Genomic DNA, 13,225 nt, shown 5'->3' on the forward strand with positions numbered 1-13,225 from the left:
TCTACTGAGTACACTGGGGCAACAGGTATGTGTCTCAAACTCTGTAAAATTAAACTACTCTGTGTGTGTGTGTGTGTGTGTGTGTGTGTGTGTGTGCCTATTTATCACATTGTGCTGAAACACATATCAGATTTGTCAGTCAAGAGGTGGATATATTAAAATAAATTACTTTTCATTAATGTGAACAGGTAAGACAGCCACATTTTCAGCAGTTTACTTTCCCAAAAGCACTCTGATACTATAATTGTCAACTCATTGCTCTCTTTAAGACCTATAGGTGAAAATTGATTACTGAAAGTAATGTAGCACTTTGGCACATTTAGTGACTGCAAATCTGTTGCAAAGCTTGTCATCCTTGGGATGACAGAGCTGGAAGGCCTGTTTGGTCAGGTAGAGTTCCTTGTTGTTCAGCTCCGCCCAGATACCCACTGGCTTTGATATGCACCAGTCTAACAAGCACCCCATCAGTCAGGTGTGGCACTGCTCTTTGTTCAACTCAGAAGACAAGAGCAGGGAGTTCAAATGGTGAAGGAACACCCTAGGAAAGTGCCTGTGCTGTGATTTTCCTCTACAGTTGACATTTTCTAACTCTACAATCATTCCTGAAAGAAGCTATAAGGAATTGTCTGTGGAATCGTGCTGCTGCAGCTTGTTAGCCCAACACAGGTGTGTTCCATTTGTTATTTGGTCTCCATGGTTTTCCACTGCTTTATTATATGGATTCTGGATAGCTACATTGTCAGCAGTAGTAGTGTTAAAGTTGTGCACTTTTTTACTCTCAGTCTAGGCATGGATTCTACGCACAACCTGTTGTCTACAGACTCAAAGTCAGACCTGAATCACTTAAAGACTAAGCATTTCAGGCACTGATCATATTGTCTATAATTCTATAACTAGAATTATAGACAATATGATAGGAGATCCTAGGACAATATGGTTAGGATTGTAGCAGAGAGAGGAAGTGTAGGTGCAACTGTCCCAAACTTGGAGAGGAAACATCCCAATTTCTTTTAAGTACATGCTTATGTATTAAGGTTGCGTGCCTAAAGCAACTAACAGCTACCAGAATCTTGTTAGACTTCTCAGAATTTCAGGCTGGAATTTTATCAGTGATACTTCCTCTTAGGGCCTGTAATGAAAAGCTCTTCCTTGGATCAGTGGACACAAACTACGTCAGGAAAATGCTCCTCATAGCATAACAGAGCTACCAGATCCTCTCAGTGTACGGGTCAAGGGTTTAGGATTTGCCTTTAATTTGTCACTTGTATGTTCATAATCAGTAACTGGTCTTAACAGTCTTTGAATTTTCCAAGCCAGTGTGAGATTAACAAGCCTCTAAACAAGTAGATCTAACATGTTTTCACATTTGGTGAGAGAATTATTACAGAGTACCTTAATTTTTTCATGGTCAAGAAAATATGTGACACGATGCCAGATGTGTTCAGATATGAAATATTGGTTTGTGTCAGCAGTCTAAAAAACAATGAGAATGCAGATTTGTTTCCTTTGGTAGTGTGAAAGGATCAGTTGCAGCTCATGGCTCATGGAGAGTCTCAGCCAGGCTAAAGTTCTTGACTTTAGCAGTTACGTATCTGTGGACATACTTCTTCCTTTACAGGAATATCCTGCTTTTTATGACAGCTTTTTAAAAAAAATCTGATTGGCAGATTCATGTTTCTTAAATGTAACTGGAATTACTTTTACTTTGACTATGATTGATTTGTATATTATCTTTGACACTGAAGCTTTTTGTTGACCTCCACAGTGCCGTTTACATTGACATGAGAAACAACTTGGGCTGACAGTCCTTTATCTCCATGCATCGCTACTCTCATAACATTGTACCGATGGACCCTCAGGTTTGTCCACCCCCCCTCAGCAGCAGCCAGTCAATGATTAGTAGCCTTGACAAATCCCCAGCAAGCACATTCAGACCTGGCCACTCACGAAGCAGCAGCACTGGTTCTGGCAAGCACTCAAAACAGGTAAAAAGAATTAAAGACACTCATTATATTATTTAAAAAATAATAATACTGAAGATGACACAGGATCAATCCCCCATCTACAGATACAATCTTGCATCTGTTAAGAGAAAAAGAGTGAGGGAGGGAGGGGAACACTTCAGTTTTCACCTGTTTGCATTTTGAAAATTGTAAATTATATTAGTGCAAATATTGAGTTGTAGCTAGAAAATATGAGGGGTTTTCTGCTCTTGGCACAGATGGACTTCTATACATTTCCTCTTATTCTGGCTGCAGATGCTCTTCCGTAACACTGAACTCCTCCAAATATTGACAAACGCCTGAAACTAAAAGTTGTTTTCATGAATGTAACGTTAAAGTGCTGTCTGTCTGTGCCAGTCTCGTCACTGGGAGGTAGTGGATGACTTGCAGCATGTGGACATGAGTTCAGTTCCTGGCTCATCTCTGGATCTCAGTATCCCTGGGATTTGTGAGGGCTACTTGATGAAAAGGAGAAAGTACCCACTCAAAGGCTGGCACAAGGTGAGAGAATCTCAGCTACTCTGCTTATCCAGTTTCTCAGTGTTTGCAGTAAATCACGCAGGGCTGCACTGTGAAGGTTTAATTTGCCAGTCTTTTTCTTCTTTTGATTCTTGAACATTCTAAACTTGCCCATTGTAACCCACGATGCCTTATTTTTGGTTTCTTTTGCTGCACTTTTTAGAGATACTTTATGTTGGAGAAAGGCATTCTCAGGTACTCAAAGACTCAGCAAGAAGTAAGTCACAACACAAAAAGAGAAATGAAAGGCTCATATGAAAATAAAGTCTAAAACGTCATCTGCCTTTGTCTTTAGATTCAAAAAGGGAAGCTGCATGGCTCTCTGGATGTCAGCCTGGCTGTCATGTCTGTGAATAAGAAGACCAAACGCATAGACCTGGATGCTGGAGACAACCTTTATCACCTCAAAGTAACTGGTTGATTGCAAGATGGCTGAAAGGTTTACCATGACTCAAATCTAAAGGATATATAAAAATAATTTCTTTCTCTCTGCTTTAGGCAAAGAGCCATGACATCTTCTACATCTGGTTGACCAAGCTGTGTGCCCATCGTGTGTTTAGGAAAAATGAGGCCATGAGTGTCCATCGTGGTGTGATTCATGCGCTCTCCTTTGGCCAGAGCACTCTCCCAGCTATGTCCACTTTCTCCCAGCAAAGCAGAGTGACAGTCAGTAAAGCTTCCTTCTCCAGTAAACTGTCACCAGCTGACAGGAAATTTACTTCCTGTTATCAGAAATCCAATGTTTGTAATTTCAGTTTATTTTGCCAAAATAAATACAAAATTATAAATTAATTTGACTGAAGGCTTAATAAAATTGATTTTGGAATACTGCAGTTATTACTGCACTAATCACAGTGAAAATCTGATATTTTGGCAGTCCTACAGGCTGAATTGTAAAGTATTTCTGTTATACTTTCTGGTCAAACTTTTTTTTTTTTTTTTTTCTTTTTTTTTTTTCCCCCTTCAGTTAGTACAATTTTCCATACTGAATTTCCACTCAATAACCAGATAAAGGGCAGGTGGCCACAGATACTGGGATTGTTGTGAATGTTCCTTTTAGTGACTTTAACCTTGATGTATGATCCTGCAGCTTCCTCAGTATGCCAGCTCTGCATCAATGTACCATCCAGAGATGGGAAGCCCTGCCCCAGCCGTCGCCTCTCAGCCAGGGGTGTCCAACAAGGTGTCAGCTTGGCTGCAGCAGACCCACGACATAGATGCAACCTCCAGTGGTGAGAACTGTAGGATAGCTCCAGAAAGAGAGGCCTGATTCGTGACTATATGTCATCCATATTTAGCAAAGAATACAGATTTGATCAGTATGTGTGCCTGATCTTTGATCTTTTCATCTCTGAACTCTGACCTCTGACCCACTGCCTGTCAGAACTGACTCGTTGTCAGGCAGAGCTGACAGAACTGGCTCAACTCATCCAGAGACTGCACTGGCTTGAAGGAGGCTATCCTGTCACTAACACAGACCTGGAAATGCGAATCAGCATGCAGGCAAGTACTCTGGTTCCAGATGTGAATGTGTGTCACTCTTCAGAGAGTATTTAACAGGCCAAGACACACAACAAAAAAGAGACTAATTACACAAAGTTTCATGTTTAATTCAAGCAAAATCATTTTAAAGCTGTTAGAAACATTGATTGAATTTGATGTAAAAATAATTTTTAAAACCTCTTAAAAAATTAAGGTATGTATTAAACGCATGCAGTTTACAGAAGTGTTACAGCACTTACCCTTAGTAAGTGCTGTAACACTTCTACAAAACCACCAGTTTTTCTTTAGGAAAAAAAGCAAAAAGGAATCTAAATACCACAGGACTGATTATTTGATCATGAACAAAATGAAACTCCCTTATTCTGAAATATTTCCTTGTCATTCATTACCAGAACCATCTTGAAACATTACAGCTTTCACCAGATTAACATTAACAGCTCCACAATAGGACCTGGTTGATGGAACTGATCTGACATTACGGATGTTTTGCGATTTCACACTCAATTTTAGAATTGGTACACTTTTACCAGCAAGAGAAAATTTTTTGGAGAAGGAAGCTGTAATCCAGTGCTTCTCTGTTTTAGAATCTCTCCCTGGAGAAACCCAAGAAAAAGAATGGGAGGATGCCAGGTCACTCAAGGACTCTGTCTCGTGCTGAAGCCATGGGGGGAATGGTAAGAATTTGTTAAATTCTTGTTAGTGTTTTCAGTCAGCTCGCCACTGGTTTAACCTCATGCACTAGTGTTTCTTTTCTTTTTTTTTCTCTCCATTGTCTGCAGTTCACTTCCAGCCACCTGAGGACCAATTCCAGTTCTGTTCAGTCCATCCCTGATTATGTCTACTCTCAGCTATCCAACCCTCAGGTCACCTCGCCCGAAGCCAAGAAGCTCCACCAAGACATCTGCACTGTTTCTCAGAGGGGTATGAACTTCTCACCACTGAAATTCTCCATTAGCAATAGCATTGGCCCACCCCCTCCACCCCCATTCTGACAAACCAGCATGAAAATCATTCTGTGGCTTCATTTGCAGTTCACACTTCTCTCAAGTCCATTCATGAGGTTTTGACCTTGGAGCAAGAGAGGCTGAGGCAGGCCTGGACTGGCCCAGACATGAGGCAGAACACCTCACAGCAGCTTGCTACCATTTGTAGAGCATTGTCTGAGGTAACATACATACACACGTGTGCATATACATACACACACAAACCTCTGGACTACATGGAAACAGTAGTTATTAGCCTTCTCTTCCCATTGGACATGCGTCTAATTCCTGATGATATAAACCAGAAATAAAAACACAGACTGGGCCCTTCACCATGCCCTGGTTACTGTCCTTCCAGTACACTAAAATTGGTATCGTCCTGCAAACAACAAGGGCGACCCAGCCCTGAGTGGCTGTGCGATACCGTTGAGCAGGTTTGGGCTGTTTCTAGATTAGACAGACACAAGTTATGACAGGTGTGACCTAAAGGAACACACCTCAAGGTTTTATCTCCTTTTCACACACAAAGATGCATTTAAGGATTGTCACATGCTGAAACCGAGCAGTCAGGTCAGGCCAGGGGCCTGTTGGCTCCTGTAGTCAGACTGACTGCTCAGCAACACTACTTGTTTGCTGCTGCATGAGCTTTCTTCCTAGCTGCCTTCTTGTTTGGTGTCCATGTGGCATGTGATTGCATGTTTGAATATCAGTGGCTGTGACTTTGTGCTTTATTTTGTTATTGGTTGCCTGGCAGCAGGCTATCAACCTGTGTTCACTGTGCACCATGATGCTACAGTACCCTGCCTCCTGCAAAAAAACAAACTTATTAACCTACTATCCTACTGTTCCCATTAGACATGTTTAAGCAACAACAATGTGCAACAAACTGTTGAAGGGAACTTTCCGCCCTTTCATTCCAGTCGCTGATCATGGGTTCCAGTGTCTAAACAAGCTGCGCTTGGCAACAGGAGAAATATTTTACTCACTCGCTGCTGTGTTTATGCTTTGGAGTGTGCATGATATTCTTTGCATTTATTTTTGATCCTTTGTTTCTTTTGCACTTGTCCTGCATGGCTGGTCTGTTCGTGTGTGTGTAGCTTGATATACAGTCCCATCTGACCAAAGTCCATTCGCTTTCCCTGTCCTCTGACTCTTCTGAAGAATCCTTCTGCACTGTCCGTCCAGACCAGGTGTGTAGAGTGTGTGTGTGTGTGTGCATTTCCTTCCTTCCTTCCTCCTTCTTTTTTTTTATTTTATTTATTTTTTTAAACTGGCATCACTCATTTGTATTCCGATTTGCACTGAATACTAGCTCAAAATCATGAAGAAAATTGATTTGACAGAAGCTGTAAGAGTGTGGGGAGTCTTGGGCAAAGGGAGAAAAAATACAAATTATTCACAACCTTGTCATGTTAGTCACTGTTGGGGCAGTTGCACCTAAAATTCTCACAGAGCAATGTGTGGCACCTGTTGGATCTAACCTTCTGTATCTGTGTGGATGGGCGGGTGGGTGCTGTCAATCCATGTCAGTGTTCTGAACTCACTCCACACACCCTGCAGACAAACGTGTTATTTATTTTACTTGAATGGTCCAAATATAGCCAGAACCACATTTCTCTCTCACAGAGAACGCCTTCCTTAAGTCGTCACAGTCACCGTCCGCCTTCGGTGGCAGATTCCATGGCAGAGTATTTTGATGCTAGTGAGGTAATAGTGTGTGAGACCTCATCAGAGGCTGAGGCTTCTGATGAATCGGGCCTGAGTGACATCACCACAACCAGCACCTCAGAACCTGAAGAAGGACACTGTGAGTGTTTGTCTTCAAATAAATCACCACTGCAACATCTTCTGAACAGCAAAGGTTAACACAGAACAAAAATACTAAGTCACTCTCTCCTCTGTCCTCCTCAGCTGCTGCTACCCTCAACTACAGAGAAAGTTTGAACAGTGCAAGTCACAAACCCCGCCACGTGCCTGCTGATACTGGTAACTCCATCATTACACTGTGAAACAATACAGGGATGGCTGCTGTGTATTGCTGCTTCACCAGTCTGCATTCTTCATATATGATACTGATCTTCACAACTCTTCATAAAAGTATCATTTACCATCAGTTTCAACAGTCTGTTGTTGAACCATAGAAACCCATCTACACTTCCTGTACAGGCTACTCTGTAACAGTTTCAGTATGGTGTCAGTTTGATTTACAGCATTTAAAAGAACTTGATCATGCAGCAACCCAGTGAGAAAGCAGGTTAAAGGTGAATCTATTTATGGAAACTGTTTATATAGATGTAATGGTATAAAAGCCAACCAGTTTCAGAAGTGCACACTTTTGCCGGTTTTCCACTGTTACCTACTCAGCTTAACTTTGCTCAATTTCCATTAGGTGGTGCTACCTGGTACAGGGTACATTTTTTTTTTTTTAGTACCTACTCAGCCGGGGTTCCAAGTGAGCTGAGTCGAGCCATTGATTGGCCAGGCAGTGACATCACTACTGTAGATGAGTCATGAAAGTGACTCCTTCACAACAATCAAACCTGCTGTTTTTTGAAACCCAGCAATGATGGAAATGGCCACACACAAACCAACACAGACATTTTTGTGCTTGGTGGCTGATGACAGAATCCAGAGGAAGCTAGACACAGTGACTGTTTGTGCTGCATATAAATGATGTCACTGGACTTTCGGGCCTCCTTGCTGAGGCCGTACTCAGTTGTAAAGGAAATGAAATGAAACAAAGTAGAGTCGAGCCGAGTAGGTACTAGTGGAAAAGAGGCATAGACTAGATGTTTTCAGAATAATTTGCAGGGCCCTGGAATATCGTAAGGTTCAGGCTTGGGGTTTGGAAGAGAAGCAATACCCCATTCCCCCCCTCTGGGGGGGAATGGGGTATTGCATTTTGCTATGTTTGTCTGGTAGTGTTTGGTAGTTTTGTTTGGTAGTTTTGCTGTGATATTAACGGTCTGATTCTTATCAAATTATCAAATTTGATAATCAAATTTGCACGATGGCCAGTGGCCCCTAGATCACCTGATTAAATTTTTATCATAATTGCGCATATTTTCTCCATATCTCAGCTGAAAAAATACACACATTATCCTCACTTAACTTTTGACTCTCTACTAGTCTGATCATTCAATTCCTGTATTATCACCCACCCCACAGGTTGCGTATTTTCTCATTATGAGAAAAAGCTTTTGCAAAAAAGTGTTGCAAAGTGGCTTACAATGGTGGCAGCAACCATATACAGGCTGAAGCAACTTAAATTCCACATTAAATTTACCAGTAGGAAGGACAGAAGGACATCATGGGCTAGCATTAATATCAGTCGATCTGCCAGAATTGGGGCTAAGCGTGATTCAAAACCTGCCTGAACTAATGCTATGCTCACTTAGTTGACAGTCTGGTCATTCTTAGTCACCTGGTTAGACCTGGCCATGTATATTTATCATCATGCTGTGAAGCGAACAAATATACATTGCTGATCTTCTGTCTTCTTGATTATGTTGTAATGTTTTGTGTTGTTACAATGCAGGCCGTCGCACTGCCCTGCCTGCCCCCTGCACAGACAACAGTCACATTGGCATTATGAGCATCCTGTACAACAACATCGGCAAGGATCTATCCAGAGTGTCTATGCCAGTTGCTCTCAATGAGCCGCTCTCTCTGCTGCAGAGGCTCAGTGAAGAGCTGGAGTATTCTGAGCTGCTGGACATTGCCAACAGCATCGATGATCCATATGAGAGAATGGTGTGTTGGGTTATGATTGCTGGGGGGTCAGATAAAGTTGAGCTTTGTACAAGGCTGGCTGAGGATTGAAAAAATGTGTGTATGTTTTTAGGTTTACGTGGCAGTGTTCTCCATTTCTGGTTATGCCTGGGCATCCTGGAGGTATCGTTACAAACCCTTCAACCCTGTCCTCGGTGAAACGTATGAGAATCACAGAGAAGACAGGGGATTCCACTGCATTAGCGAACAGGTAACTTGAAGACAATATACTGATTCAGCATACATGTGCTTTGGAACAGACTTTAATACTGTGTTGTCTCATTTTCAGGTCAGCCACCACCCACCAATCTCTGCTTGCCATGCAGAGTCAGAAAACTTCACTTTCTGGCAAGGTATATATGTATGCGTGGGTGTGTTTGCTGACTTTAAAACAGGTCTCAGCTATACTGCAGTCAAACCTAACACTCTGCTGCTTTCCCTTCTTTATTTCTGCCCTCAGATCAGAGATGGAAGAACAAGTTTTGGGGCAAGTCTGTGGAGATCATCTCTAGTGGAATGGTCAATGTTACCCTACCCAAGTGAGTCACTGCTGCTTTTAACCACACCAGCTGCACAACAAAGCAGACAATGTTTTATTTTTTTGGTAGTAGAGTACAACAGATGGCAAACAATCGTTGCCATTAAAAGGCCATTTCAGATTTCAACTTATCATTTTGGACCTTCAGCAAAGTACAACTTATCTGCAAATGACCCTAACTTTAAAACCATAGTTTAACTTTAGTGCTCTATCCAGTTGGATGAACAATTAATACACTGGCATACAGTGGTGTTTTTATGAAAGGGGGGAAACAATTTCCCCATTTGTGGGACTAATAAAGGCATTCTTGATTCTTGATTCTTGACAACCAGGCCTTAAACATACTTTCTAAAGTGAAACCTTGGGCATTTTAATTTGGTTGTCTATGCCTCAGTGGGCCATTGGAGGAACTGCGGTTTTTGGCACTTTCATGTTGGTTTCATTTTTCAAAGGCTAGAAGATTGATCTGAGGTATGCAGGACCTTTAAGACGATCTTGTAGCAATGCTGGCATGGAAGTGACAATATTACAAATATTAGCAAAAAGAAAGCAGGATAAAACCAAAGCCACAGTTATTAAAAAGTGGGTGGTTGTAGTTTCCCTGTGCAAGGCACACCAACATTCCTAACATATTTCTATTCTTTGAGTTTGTGTGACGGTAGGCCTTAGTATCACCTACATCTGAGCCATCTACTGTACATCACAAATTCAGTTTTAATTTTATTATTCAATTATTTATTTGTGTGTGTGTGTGTGTGTGTGTGTGTGTGTAGGTATGGTGATCACTATGAATGGAACAAAGCAGTTACATGTATCCACAATGTCCTGAGTCAGCAACGTTGGTTGGAGCACTATGGTGAGGTGATCATCAGAAACACAAAGAGTGATGTGTGCACCTGCAAGATTACTTTTGTAAAGGTGAGGGCGTGTGCCACATGCACATTTTTTTTCTTTTCTTTTTAACCCCTTTTCTCATTTAGCCAGGCTCATTGCTCACTCAGATAGAGGTCCAGCTAATGTGTGTGAAATTTTGTTAACCACCTTGCCCTTCTCATCCCAGTCCCGCTACTGGAGCTCAGACAGCAGTAAGAATGAGGTGCAGGGTGTGGTTCTGGACCAGGCTGGGGAGGTGGTCCATCGTTTTGGAGGCCTCTGGCATGAAGGCATTTTCTGTGATACTCTACCTACACCAAAGTGCATCTGGAAACCCAGTGAGTAACACTGTTCAAATCCCTCACAAATTACTAAAATGCTGTCATATAAAGACCACTTTACACCTGAGCCAACACTGATTCATAGTTTGATAATTTATGGAAGAGATTCATCTGCTTCATTCACAAACACTGAATTTTAGCAATTGTGTTTTAGACTAAGGATTGTTAATTCTGTGATCTCCTTTACTGTACAGATGTACAACCTGATGACTATGTCCAGTTCTACGGCTTCTCTCGTTATGCCAGAGAACTAAACGAACTGACTCCAGAACTGAAGGCTGTCCTCCCGCCTACAGACACACGGTTCAGACCAGACCAGAGGTATACATAAGATGTTATCCCATTTAAATTATGGTAGACTGTCACTGCAATTATGGCACCATCTTCTGTGTGCTCCAGTTTTTGATTCCCGTCTTTCTCCTTTGTCAGGCTCCTGGAGGAGGGAAAAGTAGCAGAAGCAGATAAAAGGAAGGATGAGGTGGAGGAGAAGCAGAGGGAGAGGAGGAAAGAGATGGGCAAGAGAGGGGAAGAACACATCCCCAGGTTCTTCAGGTGAGAAATTTCCCTCCGTGCCTGGCTCCTTGCTGTGTGTGTGTGTGTGTGTGTGTGTGGGTGTGTGGGTGTGTGGCGGGGGTACTCAGGCACATGGGAACATCAGGAATACAGATTATTTTGAATGTCACAATTATAACAAAATGGCAGGAACCGAGAATTGTCCACCCAGGAATTGGTCCAGCACAGATCACCAAAGAAAAACCAACAAATAGCATTTAAAAAGCACTAAATGATGAAGCATAATGGCAGAAAAAATATTGAAAGTTTGAAACGAAGATGAGCTCTGCTACTTCTATATTGAACAACTAGGACTGTTTACAGTGATTTTCTTTTTTTTTTCTTTTTTTCAAATTAAGCTATGAATTTGAAGGGAAAAAATAGATATTTGACAACTGATTTCTGCTACATATATTAAAAAAAATGGCTAATGTTGGTGAACATTATCTTAAACTGCTCAACACTTACATACTGGCTAACGTTAGCTTGTTCTGTAGCTACATCAGTGCTTGATGTGGAGTTTGTGGTGTTCTTGAAGTTTTATAGTAATTAGATGCCTAATGTTGCTCACATTAATGTTGATGTTGTGAAAAGAAGAAACACTTCAAGTCCACATAGAAATCACTCCATAGATTCTTAGAAGCAACCAAGAGGTCAGGGAAGGTCTTTTTAAAAATGTATTCAGATGATTAGAATTATTTACAGGTTCAATGATTTCCAGGTTGTGTATCACTAACTGGTCTGTTTTCCCAGGAAATCGGTGGATGAGGCTGGCAGAGAGGTTTGGCTGTATAATGGAACATATTGGAACCTCCGCAAAGACCCGGGCTTTGCCAACACCAAAAACCTGGATCTGTGGTAGAAGTCTACACCCACCTGAGGCTAAATGAAAGCAGCCACATGCTTGATGGCATAATGAACAGGAGCGACAGTTTACTCTCTCAATAAAAGTAATCAAGTGTAACCATGTGGGATTACTAGCCTGTTCAGAAATAAACAGTATTGACCCAACAGCAGTGACCCAAAGGCCACAATACTGCTGCCATTAGTGCAAGGGTATAGAGGGGAAGGGCTTTAAGAAGCTTAAATGAACCTCTCATATTCTCTTCATGGTGCCAAAGTAGAGGTGAGATGCCACTAAAGTTCAAATGAAGACTGATTTAGATGAAGCCGGATGTCTTTCCTGCCGTTTCCACCTCTCTACCATAAAGGAAACCTTAAATATTATCATTCCTGTTTAAACAGCAAAGCTTTACTTGAATTCTACTTTAAATTGCTGCCATTTAGAAAAAAGTGGGTAAAATGCTTCAGTCTTGATGTAAATTGGCAGTGATTATAGCATTTTAGAGCATGCTTTTTTTTTTTTTTTTTTTTTTTTTTTTTTTTTTTAATTTTAACAAGTTTGTACAATTATTTTAGTCGGCCTCACTGCTGACTGTCTCAAAGTGTCAGAAGCTTATTTCCCATAGAGTAACATTGGGGTGGGGGTCATTCTGCTGCTTGTGGGGTATATTGCAGGTGAACTGGTGTTGTCCTGCTTCCTTTCTCAGGGGGTCTTACTGTTTTAAACTAAGTCTGTATGTATGTTATTTCCACATGTTTAGTTGGGCCACATTGGTGAGTCTGGATTCCTGGATGAATTGAGCTCCCTTTTGACCCAGCAGTCTTCCCCTCTCTGTCCTCAATGAGCTCACACACCAGAATTGTGCTTCTTAGACATTTAGTTCAATCAGTGAAGTATTTTAATTGATGTTTCAACTGTGGATTTTAATAAGGAAAAAAGATGACTGTTAAATCATTGTCGATTTGTTTTCTTTCAATGGTTTAGTTTCAAATAAAAAGTTCTAGATCAACATTAAACTTCTGTTTGTTCCTAACCTGCTAAACTGCTGCTCAGAATCTGGACTGAAATGCATTTATGAAGAAGTGAACATTTGCAGCTGGGGTTGTCATGCAGTGCTGACTCATGCAAACATCCAGACATTCCAGTTTGTATATCAGGTCTCCTGGTTACATCAGAACATAAGCCATCATAGTTGTTCTAACCAATCAGCTGTGAATGGGGAAGATTTTCAGCATTTCATTTGAGGAGGTCATTGTGTTGCACATGCAAAAGTAAGTGAAGCATGTTAGTGGAGAGTG

General features: G+C 41.4%; 1 protein-coding gene across 1 annotated transcript; it reads left to right on the forward strand.

Moving 5' to 3' along the window:
* The first annotated feature begins 481 nt into the window (after window positions 1-481).
* On the forward strand, window positions 482-12,936 carry LOC115777123 (oxysterol-binding protein-related protein 7-like). Its single transcript, XM_030724958.1, has 23 exons — window positions 482-666; window positions 1,766-1,985; window positions 2,361-2,504; window positions 2,686-2,739; window positions 2,818-2,931; window positions 3,021-3,188; window positions 3,613-3,754; window positions 3,907-4,025; window positions 4,610-4,699; window positions 4,805-4,946; window positions 5,057-5,190; window positions 6,106-6,198; window positions 6,635-6,815; window positions 6,920-6,994; window positions 8,547-8,761; window positions 8,853-8,990; window positions 9,069-9,132; window positions 9,240-9,318; window positions 10,091-10,235; window positions 10,378-10,528; window positions 10,726-10,852; window positions 10,961-11,083; window positions 11,837-12,936. Exons 2-23 carry the CDS (start codon window positions 1,818-1,820, stop codon window positions 11,943-11,945), a joined length of 2,775 nt encoding a protein of 924 aa, XP_030580818.1. The 5' UTR covers window positions 482-666; window positions 1,766-1,817; the 3' UTR covers window positions 11,946-12,936.
* The last annotated feature ends 289 nt before the right edge of the window (window positions 12,937-13,225 follow it).

Source organism: Archocentrus centrarchus, unplaced genomic scaffold, assembly GCF_007364275.1.
Source record: "Archocentrus centrarchus isolate MPI-CPG fArcCen1 unplaced genomic scaffold, fArcCen1 scaffold_43_ctg1, whole genome shotgun sequence".
NCBI lineage: Eukaryota > Metazoa > Chordata > Actinopteri > Cichliformes > Cichlidae > Archocentrus > Archocentrus centrarchus.

What these genes read in the sequence shown, in the direction of transcription:
- LOC115777123 (XM_030724958.1), top strand. Translation starts at nt 1,818, where the DNA reads ATGCATCGCTACTCTCATAACATTGTACCGATGGACCCTCAGGTTTGT. An exon ending in CATAGATGCAACCTCCAGTG is followed by an intron (nt 3,755 to 3,906) that starts GTGAGAACTGTA and finishes ACTGCCTGTCAG; the next exon opens with AACTGACTCGTTGTCAGGCA. An exon ending in GTCAATGTTACCCTACCCAA is followed by an intron (nt 9,319 to 10,090) that starts GTGAGTCACTGC and finishes GTGTGTGTGTAG; the next exon opens with GTATGGTGATCACTATGAAT.